Source organism: Oncorhynchus nerka, linkage group LG20 (assembly GCF_034236695.1).
Source record: "Oncorhynchus nerka isolate Pitt River linkage group LG20, Oner_Uvic_2.0, whole genome shotgun sequence".
Lineage (NCBI taxonomy): Eukaryota > Metazoa > Chordata > Actinopteri > Salmoniformes > Salmonidae > Oncorhynchus > Oncorhynchus nerka.
Window position 1 is genome coordinate 94,667,697 of NC_088415.1, and position 20,262 is coordinate 94,687,958.

At 48.3% G+C, this 20,262-nt stretch overlaps 1 protein-coding gene across 1 annotated transcript in view; it reads right to left on the reverse strand.

Annotated features, from left to right (window-relative positions):
• Positions 1-20,262, reverse strand: part of LOC115127675 (adenylate kinase isoenzyme 5-like) — a 201,024-nt gene that overhangs the window by 158,447 nt on the left and 22,315 nt on the right. The window contains exon 4 of the mRNA XM_065006109.1: positions 10,403-10,575. Within this exon, the coding sequence (XP_064862181.1) occupies positions 10,403-10,575 (173 nt within the window). The remainder of the gene's footprint in view (positions 1-10,402; positions 10,576-20,262) is intronic.

Below are 20,262 nucleotides of genomic sequence, written 5' to 3' on the forward strand. Positions count from 1 at the left end.
AACGTTTGCCCATCGAGATAATGTTAGCCCGTCAAGATAATGTTAGCCCGTCACGATAATGTTAGCCCGTCAAGACAATGTTAGCCCGTCAAGATAATGCCGCCTTGTCAAGATAATGTTAGCCCGCTACGATAATGTTAGCCCATCAAGATAATGTTAGCCCGTCACGATAATGTTAGCCCGTCAAGACAATGTTAGCCCGTCAAGATAATGCCGCCCTGTCAAGATAATGTTAGCCCGCTACGATGTTAGTCCGTCAAGATAATGTTAACCCATCAAGATAATGTTAGCCCGTCAAGATAATGTTAGCCCATCAAGATAATGTTAGCCCGTCAAGATAATGTTAGCCCGTCGCGATGTTAGTCCGTCAAGATAATGTTAGCCCATCAAGATAATGTTAGCCCGTCAAGATAATGTTCGCCCTTCAAGATCATGTTAGCCCGTCAAGATAATGTTAGCCCTTCAAAATAATGTTAGTCCGTCAAGATAATGTTAGCCCTTCAAGATCATGTTAGCCCATCAAGATAATGTTAGCCCTTCAAGATAATGTTAGCCCTTCAAGATAATGTTAACCCTTCAAGATAATGTTAGTCCGTCAAGATAATGTTAGCCCGTCAAGATAATGCCGCCTTGTCAAGATCATGTTAGCCCGCTACGATAATGTTAGCCCGCCACGGTAATGTTAGTCCGTCAAGATAATGTTAGCCCATCAAGATAATGTTAGCCATTCAAGATAATGTTAGCCCGTCAAGATAATGTTAGTCCGTCAAGAATAATGATACCCCGTCAAGATAATGTTAGTCCGTCAAGATAATGTTAGCCCGCCAAGATAATGTTAGCCCGCCAAGATAATGTTAGCCCGTCAAGATAATGTTAGCCCGTCAAGAATAATGATACCCCGTCAAGATAATGTTAGTCCATCAAGATAATGTTAGCCCATTACGATAATGTTAGTCCGTCAAGATAATGTTAGCCCATTACGATAATGTTAGCCCGTCACGATAATGTTAGTCCGTCAAGATAATGTTAGCCCATCAAGATAATGCCAGCCCTTCAAGATAATGTTAGTCCGTCAAGATAATGTCGGCCTGTTACGATAATGTTAGTCCGTCAAGATAATGTTGGCCCGTTACGATAATGTTAGCCCATCAAGATAATGTTAGCCCGTCAAGATAATGTTACCCCATCATGATACTATTAGCCCATCAAGACCATTTTAGCCCATCGAGCTAAAGACAGGTCCCAAGGCAGGTCTTAGAAGTGACTCATCCAACCTTCATGGTTCATTGGACGAACTTCACTACACCCTTATTTGACCTTATCATCATCTTCATCATCTTCCTCTTCCCAATCCTCTCTGTAGTAACCCCAGGTGCAGGTATAGCTCATATGTATTGCACTATACAGGGACCAGGGGACTGGATACACTATACAGGGACCAGGATACACTATACAGGGACCAGGATACACTATACAGGGACCAGGATACACTATACAGGGACCAGGATACACTATACAGGGACCAGGGGACTGGATACATTATACAGGGACCAGGATACATTATACAGGGACCAGGATACACTATACAGGGACCAGGATACATTATACAGGGACCAGGATACACTATACAGGGACCAGGATACACTATACAGGGACCAGGATACACTATACAGGGACAAGGATACATTATACAGGGACCAGGATACATTATACAGGGACCAGGATACATTATACAGGGACCAGGATACACTATACAGGGACCAGGATACATTATACAGGGACCAGGATACATTATACAGGGACCAGGATACGTTATACAGGGACCAGGATACACTATACAGGGACCAGGATACACTATACAGGGACCAGGATACACTATACAGGGACCAGGATACACTATACAGGGACCAGGATACACTATACAGGGACCAGGATAAACTATACAAGGACCAGGGGACTGGATACACTATACAGGGACCAGGGGACTGGATACACTATACAGGGACCAGGACACACTATACAGGGACCAGGATACACTATACAGGGACCAGGGGACTGGATACACTATACAGGGACCAGGATACACTATACAGGGACCAGGATACACTATACAGGGACCAGGATACACTATACAGGGACCAGGATACATTATACAGGGACCAGGATACATTATACAGGGACCAGGATACATTATACAGGGACCAGGATACGTTATACAGGGACCAGGATACACTATACAGGGACCAGGATACACTATACAGGGACCAGGATAAACTATACAAGGACCAGGGGACTGGATACACTATACAGGGACCAGGGGACTGGATACACTATACAGGGACCAGGACACACTATACAGGGACCAGGATACACTATACAGGGACCAGGGGACTGGATACACTATACAGGGACCAGGATACACTATACAGGGACCAGGATACACTATACAGGGACCAGGATACACTATACAGGGACCAGGATACACTATACAGGGACCAGAATACACTATACAGGGACCAGGATACACTATACAGGGACCAGGATACACTATACAGGAACCAGGATACACTACACAGGGACCAGGATACATTATACAGGGACCAGGATACACTATACAGGGACCAGGATACATTATACAGGGACCAGGATACACTATACAGGGACCAGGATACACTATACAGGGACCAGGATAAACTATACAGGGACCAGGATACACTATACAGGGACCAGGGGACTGGACACACTATACAGGGACCAGGATACACTATACAGGGACCAGGGGACTGGACACACTATACAGGGACCAGGATACACTATACAGGGACCAGGATAAACTATACAGGGACCAGGATACACTATACAGGGACCAGGATACACTATACAGGGACCAGGATACATTATACAGGGACCAGGATACACTATACAGGGACCAGGATACACTATACAGGGACCAGGATACATTATACAGGGACCAGGATACACTATACAGGGACCAGGATACACTATACAGGGACCAGGGGACTGGACACACTATACAGGGACCAGGATACACTATACAGGGACCAGGATACATTATACAGGGACCAGGATATATTATACAGGGACCAGGATACACTATACAGGGACCAGGACACACTATACAGGGACCAGGATACACTATACAGGGACCAGGGGACTGGATACACTATACAGGGACCAGGATACACTATACAGGGACCAGGATACACTATACAGGGACCAGGATACACTATACAGGGACCAGGATGCACTATACAGGGACCAGGATACACTATACAGGGACCAGGATACATTATACAGGGACCAGGATACACTATACAGGGACCAGGATAAACTATACAGGGACCAGGATACACTATACAGGGACCAGGATACACTATACAGGGACCAGGGGACTGGACACACTATACAGGGACCAGGATACACTATACAGGGACCAGGATACACTATACAGGGACCAGGATACACTATACAGGGACCAGGATAAACTATACAGGGACCAGGATACATTATACAGGGACCAGGATACACTATACAGGGACCAGGATACACTATACAGGGACCAGGATACTATACAGGGACCAGGATACACTATACAGGGACCAGGATACACTATACAGGGACCAGGATACACTATACAGGGACCAGGATACATTATACAGGGACCAGGATACACTATACAGGGACCAGGATACACTATACAGGGACCAGGATACACTATACAGGGACCAGGACTATACAGGATACACTATACAGGGACCAGGATACACTATACAGGGACCAGGATACACTATACAGGGACCAGGATACACTATACAGGGACCAGGATACACTATACAGGGACCAGGATACACTATACAGGGACCAGGATACACTATACAGGGACCAGGATACATTATACAGGGACCAGGATACACTATACAGGGACCAGGATACACTATACAGGGACCAGGATACACTATACAGGGACCAGGATACACTATACAGGGACCAGGGGACTGGACACACTATACAGGGACCAGGATACACTATACAGGACCAGGATACACTATACAGGGACCAGGATACACTATACAGGGACCAGGATACACTATACAGGGACCAGGATACATTATACAGGGACCAGGATACACTATACAGGGACCAGGATACACTATACAGGGACCAGGGGACCAGGATACACTATACAGGGACCAGGATACACTATACAGGGACCAGGATACATTATACAGGGACCAGGATACACTATACAGGGAGCAGAATACACTATACAGGGACCAGGATACACTATACAGGGACCAGGGGACTGGATACATTATACAGGGACCAGGATACACTATACAGGGACCAGGATACACTATACAGGGACCAGGATACACTATACAGGGACCAGGATACACTATACAGGGACCAGGATACATTATACAGGGACCAGGATACATTATACAGGGACCAGGATACATTATACAGGGACCAGGATACACTATACAGGGACCAGGATACAATATACAGGGACCAGGATAAACTATACAGGGACCAGGGGACTGGATACACTATACAGGGACCAGGGGACAGGATACACTATACAGGGACCAGGACACACTATACAGGGACCAGGATACACTATACAGGGACCAGGGGACTGGATACACTATACAGGGACCAGGATACACTATACAGGGACCAGGATACACTATACAGGGACCAGGATACACTATACAGGGACCAGAATACACTATACAGGGACCAGGATACACTATACAGGGACCAGGATACACTATACAGGAACCAGGATACACTATACAGGGACCAGGATACATTATACAGGGACCAGGATACACTATACAGGGACCAGGATACATTATACAGGGACCAGGATACACTATACAGGGACCAGGATACACTATACAGGGACCAGGGGACTGGACACACTATACAGGGACCAGGATACACTATACAGGGACCAGGGGACTGGACACACTATACAGGGACCAGGATACACTATACAGGGACCAGGGGACTGGACACACTATACAGGGACCAGGATACACTATACAGGGACCAGGGGACTGGACACACTATACAGGGACCAGGATACACTATACAGGGACCAAGATACACTATACAGGGACCAGGATACACTATACAGTGACCAGGATACACTATGCAGGGACCAGGATACACTATACAGGAACCAGGATACACTATACAGGAACCAGGATACACTATACAGGGACCAGGATACACTATACAGGGACCAGGATACACTATACAGGGACCAGGATACACTATACAGGGACCAGGATACACTATACAGGGACCAGGAAACATTATACAGGGACCAGGATACACTATACAGGGACCAGGACACACTATACAGGGACCAGGATACACTATACAGGGACCAGGGGACTGGATACACTATACAGGGACCAGGATACACTATACAGGGACCAGGATACACTATACAGGGACCAGGATACACTATACAGGGACCAGGATACACTATACAGGGACCAGGATACATTATACAGGGACCAGGATACACTATACAGGGACCAGGATACACTATACAGGGACCAGGATACCCTATACAGGAACCAGGATACACTATACAGGGACCAGAATACACTATACAGGGACCAGGATACACTATACAGGGACCAGGATACACTATACAGGAACCAGGATACACTATACAGGGACCAGGATAAACTATACAGGGACCAGGATACACTATACAGGGACCAGGATACACTATACAGGGACCAGGGGACTGGACACACTATACAGGGACCAGGATACACTATACAGGGACCAGGGGACTGGTCACACTATACAGGGACCAGGATACACTATACAGGGACCAGGGGACTGGACACACTATACAGGGACCAGGATACACTATACAGGGACCAGGATACACTATACAGGAACCAGGATACACTATACAGGAACCAGGATACACTATACAGGGACCAGGATACACTATACAGGGACCAGGATACACTATACAGGGACCGGGATACACTATACAGGGACCAGGATACACTATACACGGACCAGGATACATTATACAGGGACCAGGATACATTATACAGGGACCAGGATACACTATACAGGGACCAGGACACACTATACAGGGACCAGGATACACTATACAGGGACCAGGGGACTGGATACACTATACAGGGACCAGGATACACTATACAGGGACCAGGATACACTATACAGGGACCAGGATACACTATACAGGGACCAGGATACACTATACAGGGACCAGGATACATTATACAGGGACCAGGATACACTATACAGGGACCAGGATACACTATACAGGGACCAGGATACACTATACAGGGACCAAGATACACTATACAGGGACCAGGATACACTATACAGTGACCAGGATACACTATGCAGGGACCAGGATACACTATACAGGAACCAGGATACACTATACAGGAACCAGGATACACTATACAGGGACCAGGATACACTATACAGGGACCAGGATACACTATACAGGGACCAGGATACACTATACAGGGACCAGGATACACTATACAGGGACCAGGAAACATTATACAGGGACCAGGATACACTATACAGGGACCAGGACACACTATACAGGGACCAGGATACACTATACAGGGACCAGGGGACTGGATACACTATACAGGGACCAGGATACACTATACAGGGACCAGGATACACTATACAGGGACCAGGATACACTATACAGGGACCAGGATACACTATACAGGGACCAGGATACATTATACAGGGACCAGGATACACTATACAGGGACCAGGATACACTATACAGGGACCAGGATACCCTATACAGGAACCAGGATACACTATACAGGGACCAGAATACACTATACAGGGACCAGGATACACTATACAGGGACCAGGATACACTATACAGGAACCAGGATACACTATACAGGGACCAGGATACATTATACAGGGACCAGGATACACTATACAGGGACCAGGATACATTATACAGGGACCAGGATACACTATACAGGGACCAGGATACACTATACAGGGACCAGGATAAACTATACAGGGACCAGGATACACTATACAGGGACCAGGATACACTATACAGGGACCAGGATACACTATACAGGGACCAGGATACACTATACAGGGACCAGGGGACTGGTCACACTATACAGGGACCAGGATACACTATACAGGGACCAGGGGACTGGACACACTATACAGGGACCAGGATACACTATACAGGGACCAGGATACACTATACAGGAACCAGGATACACTATACAGGAACCAGGATACACTATACAGGGACCAGGATACACTATACAGGGACCAGGATACACTATACAGGGACCGGGATACACTATACAGGGACCAGGATACACTATACACGGACCAGGATACATTATACAGGGACCAGGATACATTATACAGGGACCAGGATACACTATACAGGGACCAGGACACACTATACAGGGACCAGGATACACTATACAGGGACCAGGGGACTGGATACACTATACAGGGACCAGGATACACTATACAGGGACCAGGATACACTATACAGGGACCAGGATACACTATACAGGGACCAGGATACACTATACAGGGACCAGGATACATTATACAGGGACCAGGATACACTATACAGGGACCAGGATACACTATACAGGGACCAGGATACACTATACAGGGACCAGGATACACTATACAGGGACCAGGGGACTGGACACACTATACAGGGACCAGGATACACTATACAGGGACCAGGATACACTATACAGGGACCAGGATACACTATACAGGGACCAGGATAAACTATACAGGGACCAGGATACATTATACAGGGACCAGGATACACTATACAGGGACCAGGATACACTATACAGGGACCAGGATACACTATACAGGGACCAGGATACACTATACAGGGACCAGGATACACTATACAGGGACCAGGATACACTATACAGGGACCAGGATACATTATACAGGGACCAGGATACACTATACAGGGACCAGTTTACATTATACAGGGACCAGGATACACTATACAGGGACCAGGATACACTATACAGGGACCAGGGGACTGGACACACTATACAGGGACCAGGATACACTATACAGGGACCAGGATACATTATACAGGGACCAGGATACATTATACAGGGACCAGGATACACTATACAGGGACCAGGACACACTATACAGGGACCAGGATACACTATACAGGGACCAGGGGACTGGATACACTATACAGGGACCAGGATACACTATACAGGGACCAGGATACACTATACAGGGACCAGGATACACTATACAGGGACCAGGGTACATTATACAGGGACCAGGATACACTATACAGGGACCAGGATACACTATACAGGGACCAGGATAAACTATACAGGGACCAGGATACACTATACAGGGACCAGGATACACTATACAGGGACCAGGGGACTGGACACACTATACAGGGACCAGGATACACTATACAGGGACCAGGATACACTATACAGGGACCAGGATACACTATACAGGGACCAGGATAAACTATACAGGGACCAGGATACATTATACAGGGACCAGGATACACTATACAGGGACCAGGATACACTATACAGGGACCAGGATACACTATACAGGGACCAGGATACACTATACAGGGACCAGGATACACTATACAGGGACCAGGATACACTATACAGGGACCAGGATACATTATACAGGGACCAGGATACACTATACAGGGACCAGGATACACTATACAGGGACCAGGATACACTATACAGGGACCAGGATACACTATACAGGGACCAGGATACACTATACAGGGACCAGGATACACTATACAGGGACCAGGGGACTGGATACATTATACAGGGTCCAGGATACACTATACAGGGACCAGGATACACTATACAGGGACCAGGATACACTATACAGGGACCAGGATACACTATACAGGGACCAAGATACACTATACAGGGACCAGGACACACTATACAGGGACCAGGATACACTATACAGGGACCAGGGGACTGGATACACTATACAGGGACCAGGATACACTATACAGGGACCAGGATACACTATACAGGGACCAGGATACACTATACAGGGACCAGGATACATTATACAGGGACCAGGATACACTATACAGGGACCAGGATACACTATACAGGGACCAGGATAAACTATACAGGGACCAGGATACACTATACAGGGACCAGGGGACTGGACACACTATACAGGGACCAGGATACACTATACAGGGACCAGGATACATTATACAGGGACCAGGATACACTATACAGGGACCAGGATAAACTATACAGGGACCAGGATACATTATACAGGGACCAGGATACACTATACAGGGACCAGGATACACTATACAGGGACCAGGATACACTATACAGGGACCAGGATACACTATACAGGGACCAGGATACACTATACAGGGACCAGGATACACTATACAGGGACCAGGATACATTATACAGGGACCAGGATACACTATACAGGGACCAGGATACACTATACAGGGACCAGGATACACTATACAGGGACCAGGATACACTATACAGGGACCAGGATACACTATACAGGGACCAGGGGACTGGATACATTATACAGGGTCCAGGATACACTATACAGGGACCAGGATACACTATACAGGGACCAGGATACACTATACAGGGACCAGGATACACTATACAGGGACCAAGATACACTATACAGGGACCAGGATACACTATACAGGGACCAGGATACATTATACAGGGACCAGGATACATTATACAGGGACCAGGATACACTATACAGGGACCAGGATACACTATACAGGGACCAGGATACACTATACAGGGACCAGGGGACTGGACACACTATACAGGGACCAGGATACACTATACAGGTACCAGGATACACTATACAGGGACCAGGATACACTATACAGGGACCAGGAGACTGGACACATTATACAGGGACTGGGATGCACTATGTAGGGACTACATCCAACTCCCTGTGGGTGACTATCTATGTACTAAACAGGGAATAGGGATTAGGGATTAGGGATTAGGGAATAGGGAATAGGGATTAGGGAATAGGGATTAGGGAATAGGGAATAGGAAATAGGGACTAGGGAATAGGGAATAGGGATTAGGGAATAGGGAATAGGGACTAGGGAATAGGGATTAGGGAATAGGGAATAGGAAATAGGGAATAGTGATTAGGGAATAGGGATTAGGGAATAGGGACTAGGGAATAGGGATTAGGGAATAGGGATTAGGGATTAGGGACTAGGGACTAGGGAATAGGGATTAGGGAATAGGGATTAGGGATTAGGGTGAGACAAGCATACCTGAGGTGCCAGCTCCCCATTGGTGATGATCTTGGCGATGAGACTCCACTTCCTGTTGCTGGTGGCGTTGTGAATCATCTTCTTCCTGAGCAGCTCTCCTACAGAGACATACTGGAACCCATAGCACGCTGCTATCTTCAGACTCTGGGTTCCCTTACCACTGCCTGGCCCTCCTGGAGAGAGAGAGAGAGAGAGAGGGAGGGTGAGGGGAAGGTATAGGTGTAGTGATGGGAGGGTGAGGGGAGGGGAGGGTATAGGTGTAGTGATGGGAGGGTGAGGGGGAGGGGAGGGTATATGTGTAGTGATGGGAGGGTGAGGGGTGGGTATAGGTGTAGTGATGGGAGGGTGAGGGGGAGGGGAGGGTATATGTGTAGTGATGGGAGGGTGAGGGGTGGGTATAGGTGTAGTGATGGGAGGGGGAGGGGTGGGTATAGGTGTAGTGATGTGAGGGGGAGGGTGAGGGGAGGGTATAGGTGTAGTGATGGGAGGGTGAGGGTGAGGGGTGGGTATAGGTGTAGTGATGGGAGGGGGAGGGGAGGGGAGGGTATAGGTGTAGTGATGGGAGGGTGAGGGTGAGGGGAGGGTATAGGTGTAGTGATGGGAGGGGAGGGGTGGGTATAGGTGTAGTGATGGGAGGGTGAGGGTGGGTATAGGTGTGGTGATGGGAGGGTGAGGGGTGGGTATAGGTGTAGTGATGGGAGGGGGAGGGGTGGGTATAGGTGTAGTGATGGGAGGGTGAGGGTGAGGGGAGGGTATAGGTGTGGTGATGGGAGGGTGAGGGGTGGGTATAGGTGTAGTGATGGGAGGGGAGGGGTGGGTATAGGTGTAGTGATGGGAGGGGGAGGGTATAGGTGTAGTGATGGGAGGGTGAGGGGGAGGGGTGGGTATAGGTGTAGTGATGGGAGGGGAGGGGGAGGGGTGAGTATAGGTGTAGTGATGGGAGGGAGGGTGAGGGGTGGGTATAGGTGTAGTGATGGGAGGGGAGGGGAGGGTATAGGTGTAGTGATGGGAGGGGAGGGGTGGGTATAGGTGTAGTGATGGGAGGGGAGGGGTGAGTATAGGTGTAGTGATGGGAGGGGGGGAGGGTATAGGGTAGTGATGGGTGAGTATAGGTGTAGTGATGGGAGGGGGAGGGGAGGGTATAGGTGTAGTGATGGGTGGGTATAGGTGTAGTGATGGGAGGGTGAGGGGAGGGTATAGGTGTAGTGATGGGAGGGTGAGGGGGAGGGGTGGGTATAGGTGTAGTGATGGGAGGGGGAGGGGGAGGGGGGTGAGTATAGGTGTAGTGATGGGAGGGGGAGGGTGAGGGGTGGGTATAGGTGTAGTGATGGGAGGGGGAGGGGAGGGTATAGGTGTAGTGATGGGAGGGGAGGGGTGGGTATAGGTGTAGTGATGGGAGGGGAGGGGTGAGTATAGGTGTAGTGATGGGAGGGGGAGGGGAGGGTATAGGTGTAGTGATGGGTGAGTATAGGTGTAGTGATGGGAGGGGAGGGGAGGGTATAGGTGTAGTGATGGGTGGGTATAGGTGTAGTGATGGGAGGGTGAGGGGTGGGTATAGGTGTAGTGATGGGAGGGTGAGGGGGAGGGGTGGGTATAGGTGTAGTGATGGGAGGGGGGGGGTGAGTATAGGTGTAGTGATGGGAGGGGGAGGGAGGGTATAGGTGTAGTGATGGGAGGGGAGGGTGAGGGGAGGGTATAGGTGTAGTGATGGGAGGGGAGGGTGAGGGTGGGTATAGGTGTAGTGATGGGAGGGTGAGGGGAGGGGTGGGTATAGGTGTAGTGATGGGAGGGTGAGGGGTGAGTATAGGTGTAGTGATGGGAGGGGGGGGAGGGTATAGGTGTAGTGATGGGTGAGTATAGGTGTAGTGATGGGAGGGGAGGGGAGGGTATAGGTGTAGTGATGGGTGGGTATAGGTGTAGTGATGGGAGGGTGAGGGGTGGGTATAGGTGTAGTGATGGGAGGGTGAGGGGGAGGGGTGGGTATAGGTGTAGTGATGGGAGGGGAGGGGTGAGTATAGGTGTAGTGATGGGAGGGGGAGGGGAGGGTATAGGTGTAGTGATGGGTGGGTATAGGTGTAGTGATGGGAGGGTGAGGGATGGGTATAGGTGTAGTGATGGGAGGGTGAGGGGTGGGTATAGGTGTAGTGATGGGAGGGTGAGGGTGGGTATAGGTGTAGTGATGGGAGGGGGAGGGTGAGGGGAGGGTATAGGTGTAGTGATGGGAGGGGAGGGGTGGGTATAGGTATAGTGATGGGAGGGTGAGGGGTGGGTATAGGTGTGGTGATGGGAGGGGGAGGGGTGGTTATAGGTGTAGTGATGGTCATAGTTGAAGTGTACCTATGATGAAAATTACAGGCCTCTCTCATCTTTTTAAGTGGGAGAACTTGCACAATTGGTGGCTGAATAAATACTTTTTTTGCCCCACTGTATACTGTATATACAGTGTTGTAACGATGTGCAAATAGTTAAACTACACATGGAGTAAAACAAACATACAGTCAATAACACAATAGAAAAGTTGGTTTACAGTGTGTGCAAATGAGGTCAGATAAGGGAGGTAAAGGCAATAAATAGGCCATTGTGGCAAAATAATTACAATTTAGCAATTAAACACTGGAATGGTAGATGTGCAGAAGATGAATGTGCAAGTAGAGATACTGGGGTGCAAAGGAGCAAGATAAATAAATAAATACTGTATGGGGATGATAAGCATTTTGCTACAGCTGGCCATGCTTTCCACCTGGCTACCCCAACCCCGGTCAACAGCCCTGCGCTCCCCACAGCAACTTGGCCAAACCTCCCCAATTCTCCTTCACCCAAATCCAGATAGCCGATGTTCTTAAGGAGCTGCAAAATATGAACCATTACAAATCAGCTGGGCTAGACAATCTGGACCCTCTCTTTCTAAAAATTACCTGCCGAAATTGTTGCAACCCCTATTACTAGATTGTTCGACCTCTCTTTTGTATCGTCTAAGATACCCAAAGATTGGAAAGCTGCCGCGGTCATCCCCCTCTTCAAAGGGGGAGACACTCTAGACCCAAACTGTTACAGACCTATATCTTTCCTACCCTGCCTTTCTAAGATCTTCGAAAGCCAAGTCAACAAACAGATTACCGACCATTTTGAATCACATCGTACCTTCTCCGCTATGCAATCTGATTTCCGAGCTGGTCATGGGTGCACCTCAGCCACGCTCAAGGTCCTAAACGATATCATAACCGCCATCGATAAGAGACATTACTGTGCAGCCGTATTCATCGACCTTGCCAAGGCTTTCGACTCTGTCAATCACCACATTCTGGTTTCTCAAATGACTGCCTCGCCTGGTTCACCAACTACTTCTCTGATAGAGTTCAGTGTGTCAAATTGGAGGGCCTGTTGTCCGGACCCCTGGCAGTCTCTATGGGGGTGCCACAGGGTTCAATTCTCAGGCCGACTCTTTTCTCTGTGTACATCAATGATGTCACTCTTGCTGCTGGTGATTCTTTGATTCACCTCTACGCAGATGACACCATTCTGTATACATCTGGCCCTTCTTTGGACACTGTGTATAACTAACCTCCAGACGAGCTTCAATGCCATACAACTCTCCTTCCGTGGCCTCCAACTGCTCTTAAATGCAAGTAAAACTAAATGCATGCTCTTCAACCGATTGCTGTCTGCACCTGCCCGCCCGTCCAGCATCACTACTTTGGATGGTTCTGACTTAGAATATGTGGACAACTATAAATACCTAGGTGTCTGGTTAGACTGTAACCTCTCCTTCCAGACTATTAAACATCTCCAATCCAAAATTACATCTGGAATCCGCTTCCTATATCGCAACAAAGCCTCCTTCATTCATGCTGCCAAAAATACCCTCGTAAAACTGACCATCCTACCGATCCTCGACTTTGGTGATGTCATTTATAAAATAGCTTCCAACAATCTACTCAACAAATTGGATGCAGTCTATCACAGTGCCATCCATTTCATCACCAAAGCCCCATATACGACCCACCACTGCGACCTGTATGCTCTCGTTGGCTGGCCCTCGCTTCATATTCGTCGCCAAACCCACTGGCTACAGGTCAACTATAAGTCGTTGCTTGGTAAAGCCCCGCCTTATCTCAGCTCACTGGTCACCATAGCAACATCCACCCGTAGCACACGCTCCAGCAGGTACATCTCACTGGTCACCTCCAAAGCCAATTCCTCCTTTGGCCGCCTTTCCTTCATGTTCTCAGCTGCCAATGACTGGAACAAACTACAAAAATCCCTGAAGCTGGAGACTCATATCTCCCTCACTAGCTTTAAGATCGCTGCACCTGTACATAGCCCATCTGTAAATAGCCCATCTATCTAACTACCTCATCCCCATACTGTATTTATTTATCTTGCTCCTTTGCACCCCAGTATCTCTACTTGCACATTCATCTTCTGCACATCTACCATTCCAGTGTTTAATTGCCATATTGTAATTATTTTGCCACCATGACCTATTTATTGCCTTACCTCCCTTATCTTACCTCATTTGCACATGCTGTATATAGACTTTTTCTACTGTATTATTGACTGTATGTTTTGTTTATTCCATGTGTAACTCTGTGTTGTTGTTTGTGTCGCACTGCTTTGCTTTATCTTGGTCAGGTCGCAGTTGCAAATGAGAACATGTTCTCAACTAGCCTACCTGGTTAAATAAAGGTGTTCTCAACTGGCCTACCTGGTTAAATAAAGGTGTTCTCAACTGGCCTACCTGGTTAAATAAAGGTGTTCTCAACTAGTCTACCTGGTTAAATAAAGGTGTTCTCAACTAGTCTACCTGGTTAAAAAAAGGTGTTCTCAACTAGCCTACCTGGTTAAATAAAGGTGTTCTCAACTAGCCTACCTGGTTAAATAAAGGTGTTCTCAACTAGCCTACCTGGTTAAATAAAGGTGTTCTCAACTAGCCTACCTGGTTAAATAAAGGTGTTCTCAACTAGCCTACCTGGTTAAATAAAGGTGTTCTCAACTAGCCTACCTGGTTAAATAAAGGTGTTCTCAACTGGCCTACCTGGTTAAATAAAGGTGTTCTCAACTAGTCTACCTGGTTAAATAAAGGTGTTCTCAACTGGCCTACCTGGTTAAATAAAGGTGTTCTCAACTGGCCCACCTGGTTAAATAAAGGTGTTCTCAACTGGCCTACCTGGTTAAATAAAGGTGTTCTCAACTGGCCTACCTGGTTAAATAAAGGTGTTCTCAACTGGCCCACCTGGTTAAATAAAGGTGTTCTCAACTGGCCTACCTGGTTAAATAAAGGTGTTCTCAACTGGCCTACCTGGTTAAATAAAGGTGTTCTCAACTAGTCTACCTGGTTAAATAAAGGTGTTCTCAACTAGTCTACCTGGTTAAATAAAGGTGTTCTCAACTGGCCTACCTGGTTAAATAAAGGTGTTCTCAACTAGTCTACCTGGTTAAATAAAGGTGTTCTCAACTAGCCTACCTGGTTAAATAAAGGTGTTCTCAACTGGCCCACCTGGTTAAATAAAGGTGTTCTCAACTAGCCTACCTGGTTAAATAAAGGTGTTCTCAACTAGCCTACCTGGTTAAATAAAGGTGTTCTCAACTAGCCTACCTGGTTAAATAAAGGTGTTCTCAACTAGCCTACCTGGTTAAATAAAGGTGTTCTCAACTAGTCTACCTGGTTAAATAAAGGTGTTCTCAACTGGCCTACCTGGTTAAATAAAGGTGTTCTCAACTAGTCTACCTGGTTAAATAAAGGTGTTCTCAACTAGCCTACCTGGTTAAATAAAGGTGTTCTCAACTGGCCCACCTGGTTAAATAAAGGTGTTCTCAACTAGCCTACCTGGTTAAATAAAGGTGTTCTCAACTGGCCTACCTGGTTAAATAAAGGTGTTCTCAACTGGCCTACCTGGTTAAATAAAGGTGTTCTCAACTAGCCTACCTGGTTAAATAAAGGTGTTCTCAACTGGCCTACCTGGTTAAATAAAGGTGTTCTCAACTAGCCTACCTGGTTAAATAAAGGTGTTCTCAACTGGCCTACCTGGTTAAATAAAGGTGTTCTCAACTAGCCTACCTGGTTAAATAAAGGTGTTCTCAACTGGCCTACCTGGTTAAATAAAGGTGTTCTCAACTGGCCTACCTGGTTAAATAAAGGTGTTCTCAACTAGCCTACCTGGTTAAATAAAGGTGTTCTCAACTGGCCTACCTGGTTAAATAAAGGTGTTCTCAACTGGCCTACCTGGTTAAATAAAGGTGTTCTCAACTAGCCTACCTGGTTAAATAAAGGTGTTCTCAACTGGCCCACCTGGTTAAATAAAGGTGTTCTCAACTAGCCTACCTGGTTAAATAAAGGTGTTCTCAACTGGCCTACCTGGTTAAATAAAGGTGTTCTCAACTGGCCTACCTGGTTAAATAAAGGTGTTCTCAACTAGCCTACCTGGTTAAATAAAGGTGTTCTCAACTGGCCTACCTGGTTAAATAAAGGTGTTCTCAACTAGCCTACCTGGTTAAATAAAGGTGTTCTCAACTGGCCTACCTGGTTAAATAAAGGTGTTCTCAACTAGCCTACCTGGTTTTATAAAGGTGTTCTCAACTGGCCTACCTGGTTAAATAAAGGTGTTCTCAACTGGCCTACCTGGTTAAATAAAGGTGTTCTCAACTAGCCTACCTGGTTAAATAAAGGTGTTCTCAACTGGCCTACCTGGTTAAATAAAGGTGTTCTCAACTGGCCTACCTGGTTAAATAAAGGTGTTCTCAACTAGCCTACCTGGTTAAATAAAGGTGTTCTCAACTGGCCTACCTGGTTAAATAAAGGTGTTCTCAACTAGTCTACCTGGTTAAATAAAGGTGTTCTCAACTAGCCTACCTGGTTAAATAAAGGTGTTCTCAACTGGCCACCTGGTTAAATAAAGGTGTTCTCAACTGGCCACCTGGTTAAATAAAGGTGTTCTCAACTGGCCTACCTGGTTAAATAAAGGTGTTCTCAACTGGCCTACCTGGTTAAATAAAGGTGTTCTCAACTGGGCCTACCTGGTTAAATAAAGGTGTTCTCAACTAGCCTACCTGGTTAAATAAAGGTGTTCTCAACTAGCCTACCTGGTTAAATAAAGGTGTTCTCAACTGGCCTACCTGGTTAAATAAAGGTGTTCTCAACTGGGCCTACCTGGTTAAATAAAGGTGTTCTCAACTAGCCTACCTGGTTAAATAAAGGTGAAATACATACATCTCTCCCGCACTATCGCATTCTCTTTCACCCCCCCTCCCTCTCTCCTTTCACCCCCTCTCTCCTTTCACCCCCCTCTCTCCTTTCACCCCCCCTCTCCTTTCACCCCCCTCTCTCCTTTCACCACCCCTCTCTCTCCTTTCACCCTCCCTCCTCTCTCCTTTCACCCCCTCTCCTCCTTTCACCCCCCTCTCTCCTTTCACCCCCCCTCTCTCTCCTTTCACCCCCTCTCTCCTTTCACCACCCCTCTCTCTCCTTTCACCCTCCCTCCCTCTCTCCTTTCACCCCCCTCTCCTTTCACCCCCTCTCTCCTTTCACCCCCTCTCTCTCCTTTCACCCCCCTCTCCTTTCACCACCCCTCTCTCCTTTCACCCTCCCTCCCTCTCTCCTTTCACCCCCCTCTCTCCTTTCACCCCCTCTCTCTCCTTTCACCCCCCTCTCTCCTTTCACCCCCCTCTCTCCTTTCACCACCCCCTCTCTCCTCCTCCCCTCTCCCTCACCCCTCTCTCCTTTCACCCCTTCCTCTCCTTTCACCCCCTCTCTCCTTTCACCCCCCCCTCTCTCCTTTCACCACCCCTCTCTCCTTTCACCCCCCTCCCTCTCTCCTTTCACCCCCCTCTCTCCTTTCACCCCCTCTCTCCTCCTTTCACCCCCTCTCTCCTTTCACCCCTCTCTCCTTTCTCACCCCCTCTCCTTTCACCCCCCTCTCTCTCCTTTCACCCCCCCTCTCCTCTCCTTTCACCCCCCTTTCTCCTTTCACCCCTCTCTCCTTTCACCCCCTCTCCTTTCACCCCCTCTCTCTCCTTTCACCCCCCTCTCTATCTTTCACCCTCCCTCCCTCTCTATCTTTCACCCTCCCCCTTTCCCCCCTCTCTCCTTTCACCCCCCTCTCTCCTTTCACCCCCCTCTCTCCTTCCCCCTCTCCTTTCCCCTCTCTCCTTTCTACCCCTCTCTCCTTTCTACCCCCCTCCCCTCTCTCCTTCCCCCCTCTCTCCTTTCTACCCCCCTCCCCTCTCTCCTTTCTACCCCCACTCCCCTCTCTCCTTCCCCCTCTCTCCTTTCTCCCCCCTCTCTCCTTTCTACCCCCCTCCCCTCTCTCCTTCCCCCCCTCTCCTTTCACCCCCCCTCTCTCCTTTCACCCCCCTCTCTCCTCCTCTCCCCCTCTCTCCTTTCTACCCCCCTCCCCTCTCTCCTTTCCCTCCTCTCTCCTTTCTCCCCCTCTCTCCTTTCTCCCACACAGCCAGAGGTGGGTATAGGACACAGAGAAATACGATTTACTTATTTTGGTGCCATTCAGAAAGCTGCCAGAGCCTGAGGCCTAGGGCATTATGAACTGCTAGCAGTAATCTCTAGTGAGCTCCAACAGCATTGGGACTGTGACCATCGTTGTTGTTGTTGTTTTGGCTCTGTACTCCAGTCCTTTTGATTTGAAATGACACAATGACTATGAGGTTAAAGTGCAGAGCTTCAGTTTGAATGTATTCAGCTGTACAACTGACTAGGTAGCCCCGTTCCCCTTTCTATTCTCATCTACAATAAAAGGGACTCCAAAATGACACAACACATTATTTACCATTCATTTCTATTGGGCACCAAATAATCAGAAACACAACCAGAACAAACAGCAAATGCACCCAACAGATGTGTAGAGTCACAAGCTTGATGTCGTCATTGCATGCTAGGAATACTAAACTTTAGACTACTTTAATACACATTCATTTAGTTCATTTGTCCCAATACTTTGGGTCTCCTAGAATGGGGGCACGATGCACAAAAAGTGATGTAATTTATAAATGGAGGAACATACACTGACAGTCTGCACTCATAGAGCTGCACTCATAGAGCTGCACCCGTAGAGCTGCACTCGGAGAGCTGCACCCGTAGAGCTGCACTCGGAGAGCTGCACCCGTAGAGCTGCACTCGTAGAGCTGCACCCGTAGAGCTGCACTCGTAGAGCTGCACTCGTAGAGCTGCACGTCAGAGCTGCACTCATAGAGCTGCACTCGGAGAGCTGCACTCGTAGAGCTGCACTCTGCACTCGTAGAGCTGCACTCGTAGAGCTGCACTCGAGAGCTGCACCGGAGAGCTGCACCGGAGAGCGGAGAGCTGCACCCGGAGAGCTGCACCCGGAGAGCTGCACTCGGGAGAGCTGCACCGGAGAGCTGCACTCGAGAGCTGCACTCGGAGAGCTGCACCCGGAGAGCTGCACCGGAGAGCTGCACTCGAGAGCTGCACTCGGAGAGCTGCACTCGTAGAGCTGCACTCGCACTGGAGAGCTGCACTCGTAGAGCTGCACTCGTAGAGCTGCACTCGGAGAGCTGCACCCGGAGAGCTGCACCCGGAGAGCTGCACCCGGAGAGCTGCACTCGGAGAGCTGCACTCGTAGAGCTGCACTCGTAGAGCTGCACTCGGAGAGCTGCACCCGGAGAGCTGCACCCGGAGAGCTGCACCCGGAGAGCTGCACACCCGTGAGAGGAGAGCTGCACCCGGAGAGCTGCACTCGGAGAGCTGCACTCATAGAGCTGCACTCATAGAGCTGCACTCGGAGAGCTGCACTCATAGAGCTGCACTCGGAGAGCTGCACTCGGAGAGCTGCACTCATAGAGCTGCACTCGGAGAGCTGCACTCATAGAGCTGCACCCGGAGAGCTGCA